We start from the raw sequence: 17,745 nt of genomic DNA on the forward strand, positions 1-17,745 counted from the left end.
CAAAACCATGTCATACTGTAGTTCACCTATTTTACACTTCTTACAGAACTGACACTTAATCATGATGCTGTTATAGGAGGTGTAAGTGATATAGTTATCTCTTTTGTCAAAATGACGTGTTAAATATGTGTTCAAATCATTTCTACGGAGTGTTTGTCCAGTAACCGGGGCCTTCCTGTCTCTCCATCTAATTTTTAAACAGAAAATACTCTTTAAGGTTGGGATACCATTGTGATCCAAACAGCATACAGGATACAGGATAAACAAGTGAAAAAAAGTGATGAAACAAACCAAACAATTAGCAGACACATTTTAAACCAGAACAATATAAAACAGGAGCTGTATAATATAGGGTTTTTAAAAATGGGTTACGGATTGTCGCTTTAATTGCAAAATAAGGTGCATTATGAAGAGTGTTGTGGTCTGTACTAATACTTGTGACTACAGAGAGCATTGTTAATATCCTGAGCATGCATGCATTTGTTAACTGTGCATTACATAATGTTTGCTAATAATGACCATGTTGACTAGAATCCACAAGGTGGCAGTAGAGCAGTGGCTTTCAAGTGGTTTCCACCAGCACACTGAGGCACACTGGTGTGATGTGTGGGACTAGTCCAGGCCATGTGCCTTGGGATTTTGTGACAACCACACATTATCATTGCAGTATATACAACTATACAGAACTTTTTTCTTTTTTTTATTACTGTACATCAGTACTTTGTGAACGCTCATTTCCCAATACAGAGACATATTCTATACCCTATGTTTTGCATTTTAAATTACTTTCAACATGGCATGTCCATCTAAGTGACATTCATACGTTTAATTTTGTATTTCATTTGAAAAATAGCTAAAATAGCCAATCTACAAGCCCACAACGCGTCGCACCGTGATTCGTTGTGAGCTTGTAGATTGGCTATTTTCGCTATGAATAGATTGAATACAGAGGTGTGCGTTGAGATTTGGACTTGAGTAGGTGCGTGCCTTGCTTTGGGCACAAACAGTTAGAAAACCCCTGCTTCCTAGAGTCAACAGCAGGCTGTCAGTGAGCCAGTAGTTTTTGCAGTCGATGTTGCATGGTCAGTAAAGACTTCTCCAGGGTGGAGAACTGCTTCTCTAGTAGCATGAACATGTAGTCCCTGTGATCGATGGCGTCCCTTGTGCTGGCAATCTGCTCCTTCATGCTGGAAGTGGAAGAGACATCAAACATCAACATCAAACATCAAAGGTGGAAAAAGTACTCAAATGTTTTACTTGAGTAAAAGTACCAATACTGCAATATAAAAATACTCTGTTACAAGTAAAAGTCCAGAATAAAAAAATTACTTGAGTAAAAGTACAAAAGTACTGGCATCAAAATATACTTAAAGTACCAAAAGTAAAAGTACTAAAATATTTGAAAATAGCAGATCTACAAGCTCACAACGCGTCGCACCGCGACGCGTTGTGAGCTTGTAGATCGGCTATTTTCAAATAGCCTAGGTATAAAATAGCTAAAGTGGTTAAAGTATGTTTTCATATGATATTATGTTTCATAATATCATATTTTATACAGTATCTGCAAAGTAACTAGTAACTAAAGTTTTCAAATAATTGTAGTGGAGTAAAAGTACAATATTTGCCTCTGAGATGTAGTGGGGTAGAAGTAAAAGTATTGTAAATTGGAAATGCTCAAGTAAAGTACAAATACCTCAAAATTGTACTTAAGTACAGTACTTAAGTACATGTACTTAGTTACTTTCCACCACTGCAAACCGTAAATACAATGCTGGGGTGCAGTCGTTAATCGAACTAATAGATTGAATCGGTTACAAATCAATTGTGAAAAAACATTTCAAAATAGTGAAAATAGCGGGGTAAATCTGCTCCTTGATGCTGGAATAGATAACCTACCATCAATACAATGCTGGGGTGCAACCGTTAATCCTACGACTATAATTGAAATGACCTCCAAAAGTTCGTCCGGGGTAAAAGTACGTACGATCGCTCCACTTGCCTCCAAACTTGCCACAGACTGTTGATCAAGGCTCTGGCTAATATTTAGGCTTTTTTCCCCGCCTTCAATGTACTTACATATTGTACAATTAATATAAAACTACATTTTAACATTTTGGCCACAGCAGCTTTCCTTCTTTTTGGCCGCAGCTACTTTGTTAATTAATATGTATTTGGCTGCAGACCCCATACAGTGGTGGAAAGTAACTAAGTACATTTACTCAAGTACTGTACTGTAATTTTGAAGTACTTTCTACTTTACTTGAGTAATAACAATTTTCAGTACTTTTTCTACTCCAGTACATCTCAGAGGCAAATATAGTGCTTTTACTCCACTACAATTATTTGAAAACTTTAGCTAATAGTTACTTTGTAGATTTTGATTATTATTACAAAACATACCGGTACATTAACCACCTCAGCCATATCTATATATTCGGCCATTTGAAAATAGCCGATCTACTAGCTCACAATGCGTTGCGATGCGACGCATTGTTTGAGCTTGTAGGTCTGTTATTTTCAAAGGATTTTTATACATATTGAAAAGTTGTGAAATGGGACATTCTGCATAATGAGTACTTTCTACTTTTGGTATTTTTTAAGTATATTTTGATACCAATAGTTTTGTAATTTTACTCAAGTAAAGTATTAATTCCGGACTTTTACATGTAACAGAGTATTTCTACATTGCAGTATTGATACTTTTACTTAAGTAAAACAAGTGAGTACATCTTCCACCACTGCCCCCATACAAGATTTGTGTTTGCATTTTTTTCAAGATTATTTAAAGCTCACAACGCGATCTACAAACTCACAACGCCTTGCATCGTGAAATGTTGTAAGCCTATCGATCTGCTATTATATAGCCGGTGTATAATACAATACGGTTAAAGTGGTTAAACTGATTTTGATGCTATATTAATTTAAATAGCTGGGGACCCCCTGGAACCCCCTCAAGGACCTTTGGTGGTCCCCGGACCCCACTTTGAGAACCACAGTATTTTATACTTTGTCGTACGACATTGTCATGCAAAAGTAGTGCAAATAGACGATCTACAAACTCACAACCTCACTACAGTAGCTCAACTATAATTACAGTACATATCACATATAATTATTAATAATACTACATCGGATCCATTGGAACACAGGTTCTTTTTTTCGATAAAAAAAAAGTGAAAAGTAACGGTTTTGGACATACAAGGTTTTAACATCAAAGCAACAGAAAAGTCAGATTGCTTCAGTCCCATAAAAGTGATGCAGTCAAATGCATTTCATTATTAGAGTTTTGAAATATTCATTATACATACCTAGTATACACTATACGATTTAGTTTTTCAGTTGCATGACTAGTTATAGTTTTGCTGTAGAAATTGACTACTTTTTTGACTGGGTCTTTCCCGCAGGACAGATGAAAACTTTGTTTGCATGCTGTCAGTAGGCTACAGATGTGTTTGCATGCTGTCAGTAGGCTACAGATGTTTTTGCACGCTGCCAGTAGGCTACATATGTGTTTGCATACTGTCAGTAGGCTACATATGTTTTTGCATGCTGCCAGTAGGCTAAAGATGTTTTTGCACGCTGCCAGTAGGCTACAGATGTGTTTGCATGCTGCCAGTAGGCTACAGATGTGTTTGCATGCTGCCAGTAGGCTACAGATGTGTTTGCATGCTGTCAGTAGGCTACAGATGTGTTTGCATGCTGCCAGTAGGCTACAGATGTGTTTGCATGCTGTCAGTAGGCTACTAATCTCTCAAGAACAGATTCTGCACTGCGTTGGAATCTGTCCTGAAGGTTCGTCATAACGTGTGCACACTGTGTGGGAGTGGGCTTGCCTTCAGATCAGGAAGCAGGCCGCGCTTTACCCAATCAAATGTTGTGGGCGGGATTCACGTGTCCGTCGTCCTTCCCTACTCGAAACTAGCCGAAACTAATTTAACAATAGCGTCCGCGGAGCAGACAAAACCACGGAAAGATATTCACATTTGAAGTTACTCTTTCATCATAGAAACAAGTGGGCTTATAACCAAAACGATCCATGTTCTCTGGGAGAAGTGGTGTTAGTGTTCCGTGTAGAAATGTTATCTAGTCGGAATGAAAACGCAAGCTCACCACCGGAAGTGGAGCGGTGAAGGCAGACTTAAACCCTGTTTCCTTGCACACATGTGCTGCGTCGGCTTTGTCCCAGAGTCACACTGAGGAGGCACGAACAGCAGGGGTCACTGTTTTTCCTTTTCAGTGTGTCTCTGGGTTCCGAGATTGGTAGGCTACAAATGTGTTTGCATGCTGCCAGTAGGCTACAGAAGTGTTACCTCTAACTCTGACAGTGTACAAACTATTTGGTTCACTGTAAAATCCTCAGTGTAAACTTAAGCTGAAGCGAGGACACCCGAAGCGGAGAAACACTTAATTTGCGCCGCTCAATGCAACGTCGGGCCAAGTCGCGTCTTTTCATTGGCTTTGTACGTGCCGCACATTAAAAATATTTTCCCCACTATTGTGAACACACCTTGTAAGTTCAGACTAACATTCTCTTTTTATTCTGTTTTGTTTGGATTTAGTTTTTCTTCTTTTTGTTTTTGTTTTACTTCCCCCTCTTGACAAGTGTTTTTGTCATCTTTTTACATCGGTACGGATTCCCAGCCCCCAGTTTGATATGAATTAGGACCACGGCCCCCCATTTGATAAAGTTTTTGTTTTGCCCTGGGATCCCCTATCTACACTTTATAATCCTGTTCAATTCACTCTGATTTAACTCAAATGGACGCTTACAGATCTGTAAATGTACAAAACTCTCAATCCCGGTGGTCCCCGGCACAAAACTCCCTCAACCCTGGTGGTCCCCGGAGCCGACTTTGACAGACGGTGCCTCCTCAGAGCATGCCGAACCCTTTGGCGTAGGTGATGGCTTTGAGCAGTCTCTCCCTCAGCTTCTCCTTGCTGCAGTACTCGGGCAGCAGCAGCACGTTGAAGCAGGTGTGAGACGTGGGCAACCTGTCCGTGTCGGGGCCGTTCTTGGCGAGGATCATCTTGAGCTTGCCGAGGCCGCCCACGGGCGCTCGGTCCGTGCCCGTGGTGAACTGCAGGAACTGTCGCTTCTGCTCCTCGCCGAACGAGTGCAACGTCTCCCAGAACTCCCTGACAACCCGAGAGCCTCTGCTGTAACCGCCGTCGTATTCCGTCGTTTCTTCGAGCGCGTGGAAGTCCAGGTTCCTGCTCCCGCAGATGAGTTGCTCGATCTCCTCGGGTCTAAACAGGTACTTGAGCGGCGACTCGTTGGTCACCATGTGAAAGCCTCTCCTGAAGGCGTCGAACTGCTTCTCTGCGCTCTTGTTCAGGATGTAGTCTGCATACTGGTCCACAAACTCCTTCCTGTTTTCGTTTGTGACCGGGATCTTATCCCCGTTTTCCTTTAAGTCGTATGTGCGCATGCTCCCAAACAGGTCCGTCTGGGAGATCTGGAAGGTGATCATCATGTCGTCCTCGACGCTCCCCTCGTACTCCAACAGCTGCTTGAGGCTCTGGTACAGAACCGGGTTGGAGTCGGCCAGGTCGATCAAGGTGCCCTTCTTGCCCAGGAGTTTCCTGTAGACCACCATGGGGAAGTGGACGTCCAGAATGCAGTTGTTGTAGATGGCCAGGCCCAGCACGATGCCGATAAGCGTGTACTGGCCCTCGTTCTCGAACGACCACGGGTTGAACCAGAACAGCTTGGTGCTCTCGTCGTGTGTGAACATTCCGATGTCCGGGTTGAACATTTCCTCCACCACCAGCTGAAAGAACTCTTTGGAAACGCCTCCTTCGTCGACGCCTTGCTCTCCTGCAAACTCCACATACAGCTGCTTCTTCAAGGCCGCGGGCTTCCGCGTCGCTACACTCTCCAGCGTGACCAGGGCGTCATTGATGATGTGGTCCCTGCGTATTTTAAGCCTCAGGTATGGGTCAAACTGCTGGCCCTGCACCATGCTGTTCAGCGCGCTAGCGCGCCGCTCGCTGTACATGCTGATGCGGTTGTCGTAGTATAGGCCCTGGTTCTTGGTCACGGCGCTGAGGATGAAGGGGCACGTCATGAAGGAGAACCTGTTTGCCTTCTCCGCCCTGAAGAAGGTGTAGTCCTTGTTCATGTCCAGCACCTCATTGAGGGGATCGTTGACGAACTCCTCGAAGGGCACGAGCGGGTGCCGGCAGTCGTTGGCGCTCATGCCCAGCTCCGTCTCCAGTGGGTCAATGCGGGGCACCTTCTTGTCGCGACTGTCCTCTCCTAGAAGCTGTGGTGTCATCTCCGCCTCATCGTTGTGGCCCGTGTCCAGCTCGCCACCCAGCATGTTTGCATAATAGACCACCTTCAAGCACTTGGTGGCCGCAACCACGGCGTCGTCGTTGTTCACCAGGTGAAGTTTGCCGAACTCGTTGCTGATCACCTTGTAGGTGATGAGATGCTGGAAGGTCTCTGTCATGCTACGGATGCGCGCCGCACCATGGCGCGACCACAGGCGTGCCAGCTTGGCAAGCGCGGCCAGTGGCAGCTTGCTCATGGCCTTGCAGAACTGCGGCAGGGCGGTCTCCAGGTACTCGGGGCTGTGCAGGTTGCCGTTCTCCATCACGATGACGAACAGGTTCAGGTAGTCGGGCTCGCGCCAGTACGCGCTGTGGTGCGTCAGGTCGTACTCCACGTTGGGTGACAAGTACACCAGCGCATTGAGGAAGGCCGCCTCCACCTTCTCGTTAGACAGGACGCGCCCGTAGACCCGCCGCACCGATTCGATGTCGACCGACACCTCATATGGCCCCAGCTTCTGCGCGCCATCGCCCGCGGAGCTCTCTCTGAGCTGCAACAGGGCAGAGGTTGACGTGGAGGGGGAGAAGTCCTCCTCCATGGCCATAGCGGAGCTGGCGGCCGCCTCCTTCTCACTCTCATCTTTGTCCTTACCCTGCAGAGACTTCAGCTCCTCCTTGGTGTGGGGCTTGGACCTGCGGAAGCTCTGCACCAGACTCTCCGCACTGGAAAACACCTGGCCGATGACCCGGATCAGAGGAGCGTAGTCCCCGTTCTCGTGGCACATGTCCAAGACCTCATACACCTTCTCCTCCGTCAGGTAGATCACCTCTTTAAAATCGTCCCTGACAGAACGCACATCCTTGCCATGGTTCATTTCCCGGCCGTTGCCGCACGCCAAGTTGTTGTGGCCGCTGCTCTCTAGGGAGGCAGAGGTGATGGCCTTCTTGGACGGGAGGGTGTCACAGAGCTTGGCGTTAATCTTGTAGAGCTCCAGGGCCTTGAGCGCCGCGGTGTTGTTGGTCATGTGGCGGAAGTCCGTCGACGAAGCGCACCAGGAGTTGGAGCACGATCCATTTCCACAGCCCTTGGTTAACTGGCGGTAATAGCGCTCTATCAGGTGCTTGGCAGCTGCGCGCTTCATTCGGTTCACTTCGTGGGGCTCCTCGGATTCCCTGGCGTGTCCGCGTGCCGTGGTGGTGTCGGCCTGTGGCGCCGCGGTGGTGTCGGCCTGTGGTGGCACTGCACACTCGCAGTCCTCCTTCTCGTCGGGATTCATATACGAGACTTTATATCCCTCTCAGTTGTCGCGTTATTCTGTCTGGGTATTTATGAACGCAAGAATCCCTCCACAGGCCAAACCGGAGTAAAATGCAGGTTTCGTTCTGATCTGAGACACTTCAATATTAAACTTCATTCAAGGCCATCTTACTGCATGCTCATCCCTCTTTCTGCTGTGTAGAGGCATGTGTCGTATGCTGTTTGAGGTATTTAACTTAAATTTGCGATCCTTGTCCACGGATTCCTCCTACGTCATAGATATGTCATAGACGATGACGATCACAGATGAGTGTGGGCAGAGCCATATAAGGAGTGTTCCCCTCCGTTCACTTCATCGGGCCAGTCTTCTACGGAGCCTTCTATTGGTGAATAGTGACAAAGCCCTGAACCGGAAGTTTAGGGAATGCACTGGAGTCTATGAGCGTTTGTCACTATTTGGAGTTTACATGAACCACATGACCTGCGCGGTTTTCTGCCCCCGAGGTGAAGCAACTCTCTAATACAAGGCTCTGAGTGTGGATCCCAAGATCCACTTGAACCCTAACAACCTTATTCTGGGCATGTCATAATTAGTTCCCTTTAACAATTCCCATATATATACCTCACTGGTTCTCAAAGTGATATCCAGGGACCCTCTGGGTTACTTGAGGGTCTTACATGTCTGTAACTCTGAGAGTGTACAAATGGAACCAAATGGACCCGTAAGGGTCCATTTGGTTCCATTTGCACACTATCAGAGTTATGGTGGTCCTTAAAATCCCTTGGGTGAAATTTCTCTGGTTCCGGATCCCAACCTTAGTCATAATAGGAAAACATTCGGTGAAAATAGCCAATACAAGCTAATAAGCAAGCGTTGTTAGACGGGGGGGAAAGGGGAGGGGTCCAAGTATAGACCCCCCCCTGAGACACCAGTCAACAAAGTACAAAGGGTTTAAGTGGTTAGTTCAGTTTCCGATAATTAATATTTTTCCCTTTTAACTTTAGTTTTATTTAACTATAATAGGGCCTGCAATTACTCTCGTGAACAACCTTGGTCTCACCCAGATGTGCTGACAGAAATGACTCAGCTGTGTCTGGACAGATGTTTTTACTTGGCGTTTTCTTTTCTTCTTTTGTGGACCGTGCACGACTCAACACAACACACTGATCTAGGATTGAACATTCCCTTCATTAAAGTCAGTGGTGGAAAGTAACCAAGTATGTTTACTTACTTAAGTCCTGTAAGTAAGTACAATTATGTGGTGCTTTTACTTTACTTCAAATATTTCCATTTTTACTTCATAGGCCTACATTTCCACTACTGTACATACTCCATTTCACCTCAGAGCCAGATATTGTACTTGCTACTCGACTACAATTATTTGAAAGCGTTAGTAGCTGGTTACTTTGCAGAATTAGGTTAATAGGCAACAAACCATACTTTAAAGCTGCACTATGTAAATTTCCTCTTCTACCCCGGATTTGAACCCGGTTTCCTGCTCAAGTGCTGAAACGTTTACCATTGAGCTAATAGAGCCTGCCTGCTTGCTCAGAGGATAAATTGAATCTTGATCATCAGGTAAAAATGTGTGTCAGATCCTGTGTCTAGGTGAGACATGACCTTTGACACAATCTAAATGTCTAAATAGAAGAGCAGGGAGACAAAATACAACCACCCCAATTGTAAAAGTTATATTGTATTAACAGGACAAAATTACATGTTATTCATAAAAAAAAGGTTTTATAGTGCTCACAGCAACAAGTTGTGAACTTGTCGATCTGCTATTTTCACAATACGGATGCTGGGGTTTAATAGGTAAAAAAAGAAATCGGAAAACTTTTTCCACCACTGCGTAAAAGTAATTCGGTTCCCAGAAGGCAGAAACCCCAAACTGACCTTGGATCAGTATTTGGTGCAAAGTGGAGCAGTTTTCCACTAAGTCCTACCCAGTGGGATAGGTTCACACCAGACGCCAATGAAGTTGACATCACCGGTGAGGAATTTTAACTGCGCTGATCCCAAAAAAAAGCATGCCGTGGCTGCCGGGTGGAAACCTTGTAAGTCCAAAATCATCCTTTTTTATTATTATAATTTCTTAATTGTGTATTTCAAAATAATAATGAGTATTGTTTGCGACACTCTTGTATGATGAAGTAGGGCATTAGTTTACAGGGGGGAGGGGGGAGTTGAAATATGGAGATACGAGGTTTCTTCCTGATAGCAACGGAGTGTTGTTCATCGTTGCTGCTGGATGGAAACGGTTACTTTTCATTTAATGGAAAAAAAAAGAACCTGTGTTCCAACGTATCCAATGCAGTTATTATTTAGTCACAAGCTCTTGTTAATACTTTTCATTATACAGTAGTTCAATATTTATAAAACCCACAGACATAATTTCGCAGAAATAGCAGATCTAAACTGACAACAAGTCGCGACACCTTGTGAGCTTGTAAATCGGCTATTTCTGCTCCTCTTGCATGTCATGCGACACCCACTGTCATGCGACAAAGTATGAAATAGGTCATTCGTTCGTGAGAAAAACGTCTCTGTTTTGCTCTCTCACCGGAAATCCCCTCCCATCCACTTGCATTGAGATGCTCACCCAGCGGAAAACACAGAAATCACCCCTTCTTCCGGGTTGTGAAATGTGATGGGCGAGGCCTATTTGGGGCTTCTGCAACACGTTATGCGTCACGGAGGTGACGTGTTTTGCGTCACCTCCATGCCCAACCCTGTGCGCAAGCTCGTGCATCGAGCCCATTGGTCGAAACCGTTTTCGCTCGTTTGTGACAGTGGCCCCAGGCCGTTTTAAGCTGCAGTACCTATGAATGACCAGCATGTCCAATGCGCTTCAATGCAACCTCTGGGTTCTGGGGGCTTGGGGTCCTACCTCGAGAAGGTCCTCTGCTCCTGTCCTTCTCTCCTCTTCTCCTGCAGAGAGATGAACACCTTGTTCACGGTGTCCACGGTCTCCTGCACACTGTGGTGGTCCGACGACACCCCCTGCACCTCCTCTCTGGCCTGCTGCTGGTACGATGACCCCCCCTCCTCCACCCCGCTGGAGGTGGACACAGGTATAGTATAGTTAGTATATTTTTTAAACAATTTTATTATTTTTGTATTACATATTTTGGTTTATTTTTGTGTGTTTTGGTTTAAATTTCAGTATAGTTTCAATTAGTTTCTTATGTGGGCTTAGTCGATTAGTCACCCCATGGAGAATTCATGGATATTTTTTTTGTTTTTGTCGCATTCCTAAGCCAATAATTTGATGACCGGCAGCGGTTCCGGTAGGAGACACAAAGAGTCTCCTTTGTGTCTCCTACCGGAACCGCTGCCTACCGGTCCGCTGGTAATCAAATTATTGGCTTAGGAATGCGACAAAAACTAAAAATATCCATCGACTAATCGATACAAAAAAACATGTTTTGGGGCAAACTATCCCTTTAAATAAATGCCTCTTCTTAAATTGTTAATGCTTAAAAATGTAACCATATAAGGTAGGGGTCTTCAAGGTTTTCAGGCCAAGGATCCCTTAGCTGAGAGAGAGATGAAGCAGGGACCCCCACTACATACCTATTGTATAAAGTTATGTTGCAGATTAAACCTTTTCATAGATTTCATAGATGGTTTCATAGACTTGTTTGACAGCACTGTCATCAGCGTTGTGGAAATTCATGTTTTTTAATATGTTGGATTCATGTTAATTTGAATGTTCAGACATTTAACAACTTAAACCCTCAATACTTAGTAAACTGGACCTTCCACAGGTTGGTCTGCTCTTTTTCCCGGTAACCGTCTTCCATGCCGACATCTCGCCACTCCGACTAGTGGCTTCCGCGTGCGGTTAGGGTTAGGGTGAGGGTTAGGTATAGGGTTCGTTAACGTCGGAAAGGCGACATGTCGGAAAGCCGCCATGTAACCCTTTTTCCCCTTAACTAAACCTCTATTTTCGGCGAATGTCTCTTTTTCTTTAGTAAAAAAAAAAAATCATTCAAAGATTTAGCCCCCCCCGGTAGTAACTCTGAGGACCCCCCCAGCTGTCCCGGACCCCCTGTCGAAGACCCCTGATAAAAGGTTTAAGTGGTTATATAACCTGGAGGTGGACACTGCCTGCAGGGCGGCTCGGTTCTGGAGAACCAGCAGACGTGACCTCTGGAGCTCCTCGGGTCCGGCGGCCACGTTGTCCCAGCACACCGAGGAGGACGCGGCGGCGGCGGCGGGCAGCCAGAAGCGCTCCGTGCAGTTGGCCGGCTCTCCCGGCGTCTCCATGATGAACGGGGGGCCGTCGGCCGGGAAGCTGCTGCTGTGGAGAAGGTCTTGTTGGAACAGGAAGGAACCGGAGCCCCACTCCCCGCCGCCGTCGTCCAGGTCTGGCTCCCCCCCCGGCCGCTGCTGGGGTCCCGCTGCCCCCCGGGCCCCCGCTCTCACGCCCGGGGACCACCCTGCCAGCAGGAGGCAGCAGCTCAAGCGGAGCCACGTCCGACTCGCGTCTGTGGCGCGGAGCATGACCACGTTCCAGGCAGACTGCGAACACAATGGCCTCGTTAAATCAACCCATTAAGACCGGAACGCACCTGTGTCATTTTAGATTTTTAGCTATAACCATTATTTTATACTTTAGGTTATTCAAAAATAGCAGATATCTCTGCTGTCCGGCAGAAACCATCATTTTGTTCATCATTGATAAGAACAGCTGAATGGACCTCCAAGCTCACAATGAGGTTGGAGGTCAAAAAGGGGTGGAGCCTGGAAACCACCCCCCTTTGGTGGACTTAGCTGGTTCAGCAGAAAGTTTGAGGATCCAATGCAGTTAGCTGGTTTTGTCAGAAGCGCTTTTTAATACTTTTCATTGGTTGAATATTTTTTTAATCAACACACAGACGTAAAGGGTGTTCAATAGCACTGATTTATGGAAAAAGTGGTTTCTGCCAGACAGCAACGATATACAAGTTCTATGAGCTTATACAGTATATCTGCTATTTTTTAATAATCTTATTAAGAAATCTTAAAATGACACAGATGCGTTCCCGGTCTTAAATTGTTAAAGGAACAATTTTCAACCTTATCTTCATATATATAGGGCTGTCACGATTATAGCATTTTACTTGACGATTATTTGTCACTCAAATCATTGCGATTAATGATTTAATTGTCGTTGAACATTGGAACATGATGAATACTAATTACATTTCTGTTTGGCTTTCAGGCTTCGTAAACAAAAGGTGCACAGGGCAGGTATGACAAATAACTTACATAATATTATACTTTATGAATAGTGGAAATTTGAGCTGAGTAGGTCTTCTATTTACATTTTTTTTTTTTTATGTTTCAACATGGAAATGATTATGACAATCATGTAATTATTGTGATTATCTCAAATAATTGCGATTAGGCGATTAATATGTAATAACTGTGACAGGCCTATATTCATATAATGGGCTCCATTCACAGCAGCCATATTATGAAGACATTCACAGGTGTTACCAATGATACTAATGAAGGCGCTGTTCCATTCTGGTCAAACAGAGTCAGGGTGCTGATATTGTGCATGTTGGCTCACTGGAAACACTCTGTTACACCAGTGGGTCTACAGTTGGGGTCCAGGGACCCTCATGGGCTTCCAAATGGCCCCTTACAGGTGTGTTACGGGTCCATTTGGTTCCATTTGTACACTCTCAGAGTTATGGGGGTCGTGGAAACCACTGTGCTAGACTAAATGGAACAGAGCCTTCATTAGTATCATTGGTAACACCTGGGAAGGAAGTGATAATATGGCTGCTGTGCATAGAGCCTATTGATCCTCTCTGATGCTCCTTATAAGACGGCACCATTTCTCTCAACTCACTCTGTGTCTCAGAGGAGGGCTGTGGACACTTTAGTAACCTGCCTACCGGTGACATCATTGGTAGTAGGCACATTTGGTCAAATAATACAAGAACAATGACTTTCCAGGACGAGAGAGGCTGTAGCTTCCATTTGTTTGGAATCCCCATCGATCATTGGAAGACAGGTGTCTGAAGTGTCCATAGTCCACCCTACTACTAATGCAATCACATGATGGGCCAATACAAACTAATAGGCGAGTGTGCTCCGGTGCGTAATTTCCGAACGCACCCTATGTGAAACTAGCTTATGGCTACCTTTATGGTAACAGATATGTATACACATATTATTTTCAAGCAACTTTGAGTACCCAGAAAAGCACTTTATAATAAATTGGATGTATAGTAATAATGATATTATTATCATTATTATTAGTATAATTATAATGCATAATCAATACCGATACACGTATTTGTTCTACTGTGGTATTGTTGCTTTTAAATTAAGAGTAGGCCTATAGCCTACAAATTCCAGCACTGAGCTTCTACAGAATGTTTCATACTTACTTTCCACAACTGCAATTCAATTTGACCTTGTAAACCTCCCCTCGACCCCCCCCCCCTTTCAGAACACACACAGACGCACGCACGCACGCACGCACGCACGCGCGCGCGCGCACACACACACACACACACACACACACACACACACACACACACACACACACACACACACACACACACACACACACACACACACACACACACACACACCATGCACACCTCTACTCTTTTTTTATGGGTTTGTTTGGATGCCAGGTTGACGTAAAGCCCTGGCAGGCATCTGGAACAGCATTCAGTTCAGTTATTTTCCACACAAGTCTGGCTGCTTTTGAGCTTGCATCATTTGTTTTTCCAGGGTTTTGACCATAATGAAAACTTGAACTTGAATTTAACCATGACAAGTAACAGAAATGTATAAATATGCACATGCTTTCAAGGTTTTAAAACATGTTTGTGAGGGACAGATTTGTAAAAAATCAACTTTGGATCAATTGTCCAATGAAAAGTAAAGCTTCACAGTAAGAATCGTTCAGTTTTAGCCTAATTTATGCATTTATAACTCTGCGAGTGTAACCTGAGAAATGGTCCATTTGGTTACACTCTACAACTACTTTTGGTACTTTAAGTGCATTTTGATGCCAATACTTTTTGATTGTTACTCAAGTACATTTGGATCACCAGACTTTTACCTATAATAGAGTGTTTCTACATGCAGTATTGATACTTTTACTTACTTTAAAAAAAATAGCTCTTTAGTAAACAGAAAATGCATTTGCAGGTCTGGCAATTTTGTCCCATCATCATAATACAACGATCTCTATTAATTCTGTAGAGAATGGTGTTGATGGATGTAGGATATATTATAAGAACTGTCTCTTACCTTAACGTTAGACAGATAGAAGTCCCAGTCAGTCAGTCAGTAGACTAAGGCAGTGTGTGGAAGCCTCGGATCTGCCTCAGTGTGTCAGCTTATCGGAAACAATGACTCGCCGAGGCTCAATGCCACCTGTTTCCCAACAAGTGGGTCGGGGCCCATGTTTAGGTCGCGGTGCAATTTTAATTGGTTGCGAGTAAATATCTCTTTTTTTCCTTTTCCTACATTTAAAAAAGAAAACGATTATTATTATTTTTATTTAAAAAAGTTTGAACGGAAACTTTTCAGCAATTCAAAACAATTCCAACACTTTTTCTTGTATCCAAAGTACTTGATAAATACAATGAAACAATCGAGTAATTTCCATAAATATGTTTTTTAAAGTTTAAGAAGTATAGGGAAAATAGCCGATCTGCAAGCTCACAACGCGTCCCTTCAGGGCCAGGCTTGTAGATTGGCTATTTTAATCTAGTCTGGGTCCCTCCCGGGCAAACGTCGAATTACTGCTTTGGGTCTCTCCTCTCTGGACTCTTGAGCTAAAAAGTTTGGGAACCACTAATATCTATGCAACCTGGAACACGTTTAACCTGCTGCTATAGCGACATACCTCCACTAGATGTCGCCCCACAACCACCACACATCACATAAACGCTGTCTAACGTCACATTAGAACAGACGTGATGTACAGGTGTGTAACGGATTAGTGCAGGCAGGCAGACAGACAGACAGACAGACAGACAGACAGTACAAATAGATAGAAAGTAAATATGAATGTTGTGACAGTTCTCTAACAATATATTAATAGTATTAACAGTATAAAGAGTATATGATATACATATGAGATAGATTAACAGTTCTAGCCATATCAGTCAGTATAATAGTCAGTATAGTCAAATATATTGGCAGCATTGTGTGTGTGTGTGTGTGTGTGTGTGTGTGTGTGTGTGTGTGTGTGTGTGTGTGTGTGTGTGTGTGTGTGTGTGTGTGTGTGTGTGTGTGTGCGCGTGCGTGCGCGCGCGTGCGAGAGAGTGTTTGTGTGAGTGTGTGTGTGTGTGTGTGTGTGTGTGTGTGTGTGTGTGTGTGTGTGTGTGTGTGTGTGTGTGTGTGTGTGTGTGTGTGTGTGTGTGTGTGTGTGTGTGTGTGTGTGTGTGTGACACAGAGAGAGTGCTCTGGCCAAGTGTTCATATCTCGTGTTGTGTTTGTTGCAAACTAAAGACTGTTGCTTCCCCACTCAGACACACCTAAAAGTAAACTCCACTTGCCCGAACATTTTATTTACTTGCCACGGGCAGTCGGGCAACCGTTTGTGTCAACACATGTAATGTGAAAAAACAACAACAAAGGAGTGGGGACTATTCTATTCTATTCTTCTATTCTAACACAATTGTGATGGTTCTATTTGGTCTCATGCTCTTCTATTGAGAACATTTAGATCATATGGTCTGGTAGGACCACTACTGACTGACGAGTGGTACTCTCTGTCTGAAGGTCAAAATTATAATTCTCCCCTGAGTGAATATAAGCCTGACCTATTGGCTCTATTGGCCATTATCTCAGTGGCAAAAAAAGAAAAAGAAAAGAAAAGGCAAGTGCTTGTGTGGATCCAGAGTTGAATCTGGGATAGGACATGAAAGGTCAGTGTAGTTTTAATGACTTAACTACTTGGAAGTTAATAACTAACTATGGATGATGCTCTGACAATGATACTGTGTAGCTTTTGTTTATGAGGTTTTGTCGTATAAGATTCCGTAATGTGCGTGAGGCTTTGCATGAATTAGCATTTCAGTTCATATCACAAGTATTCAAAGGTAAGAGATTCTCTTTGAATTGATTAACCTTTAGGTTAATAATGTACAGATGTAGCAGCATCACTGGATGTTTCAGGGTTTAATAATGTAGAAATGTGACTGCAGTTTCACTGGATGTTTCAGGGTTTGTGAACAGGTACCATCGGTCACTATTTGTCTTGTGACCGTCACCATGCAAATAAAGATGGCACTGTACTAAAGTGACATGTTGTTGTTCTTGACAGCTTGTCCATCTCCTTAACACTCAAAACAGCCCTGCAGGACACACAGGTTACATTAATGTACAATAGAGCAGATGTTTTTAAATCACTTGAAGCACTTTATCTATAGTGGTCCGTTTGAAGGTGCTGCATTTGTTTTAACTCTTTAAATTAAAGATTTTTAGCTATGGTATTCCTATGTATTGGATTGCATTTCATTTTACCCATCTGTTTTATGTTTTAATGATTATTGTATGGGTTGGGTATCTGGTATTTGTTTCTGCTTTGTACTTGGTTTAATTTCATGTATTTGTTTTGCTTATGAGCGGGGGGTTTTAGTATGTCTGTCTTTGTCTCAGTTCACTAAGAACTCACTTACTGATATCATATTCTAATCAACCATGTTGATATGGCAGAATCATTGGTCCTTGTCCCTTTTATGCCCATATATGGAGATCTCAGTATCTGTCAGTCCTTGTCCCTTCTCCATACATCTGGCCACCTCGTCTGCATCTTTCTTGAGTATGTCCACATAATGTAATTGTGGGACGTCCTTGTGACCGGACATGTGCTGAGGATGGAGCAGGACCACATCACAAAGGTCGCCTTAAAGATGGAGTGCCATGATATTTTTCAACCCTAAAACCTGATCATAAGGTATTATTATTATGTAAGGATTTTTTTCCAAAAAAAAAAGTGTACAGAAATTGTAAAAAAAAAAAGTTTTTATGTGGACACGCCTCCAGTTCATTAAGTATGCCTGGTTCTCACCTTAGCACCTCCTCCACCACCTTAGCACCACCCACCTGTCCTAGTCCCTCCTCCTCCTCCTCATGCCCACACCTGTTGTGTTATGATAATGAGGGGGAGGGTATGTTTTTTGGGGGCTCAGTGATGTCACTATGCCCCTGTTTTTGGATTGGCACGTTTGACTCTCAA

General features: G+C 43.9%; 2 protein-coding genes across 5 annotated transcripts; both read right to left on the reverse strand.

The window, feature by feature from the left end:
• Nucleotides 1-613: 613 nt before the first annotated feature.
• Nucleotides 614-14,908, reverse strand: LOC311062374 (uncharacterized protein). The gene is made up of 4 exons (XM_084081372.1): nt 14,805-14,908; nt 11,632-12,062; nt 10,426-10,593; nt 614-1,187 (listed from the first exon to the last, which is right to left on the reverse strand). The coding sequence occupies exons 2-4, from the start codon at nt 12,042-12,044 to the stop codon at nt 1,046-1,048; spliced, it is 723 nt and encodes a 240-aa protein (XP_083937498.1). The 5' UTR covers nt 12,045-12,062; nt 14,805-14,908; the 3' UTR covers nt 614-1,045.
• Nucleotides 4,872-7,553, reverse strand: LOC311061430 (ubiquitin-protein ligase E3A-like; the record flags this gene model as incomplete). Of its 4 annotated transcripts, none has more annotated exons than XM_084080077.1 (2): nt 4,872-5,876; nt 7,104-7,418. In XM_084080077.1, 2 exons carry the CDS (start codon nt 7,416-7,418, stop codon nt 4,872-4,874), a joined length of 1,320 nt encoding a protein of 439 aa, XP_083936203.1. The 4 variants fall into 4 exon arrangements, with proteins under 4 accessions (XP_083936203.1, XP_083936202.1, XP_083936201.1 ...); XM_084080076.1 differs by having other exon boundaries at nt 4,872-5,366; nt 5,532-7,418; XM_084080075.1 differs by having other exon boundaries at nt 4,872-5,211; nt 5,353-7,418.
• Nucleotides 14,909-17,745: the final 2,837 nt, after the last annotated feature.

This window comes from Gymnoscopelus microlampas (assembly GCF_963454915.1).
Source record: "Gymnoscopelus microlampas genome assembly, chromosome: 15".
Classification (NCBI taxonomy): Eukaryota; Metazoa; Chordata; class Actinopteri; order Myctophiformes; family Myctophidae; genus Gymnoscopelus; species Gymnoscopelus microlampas.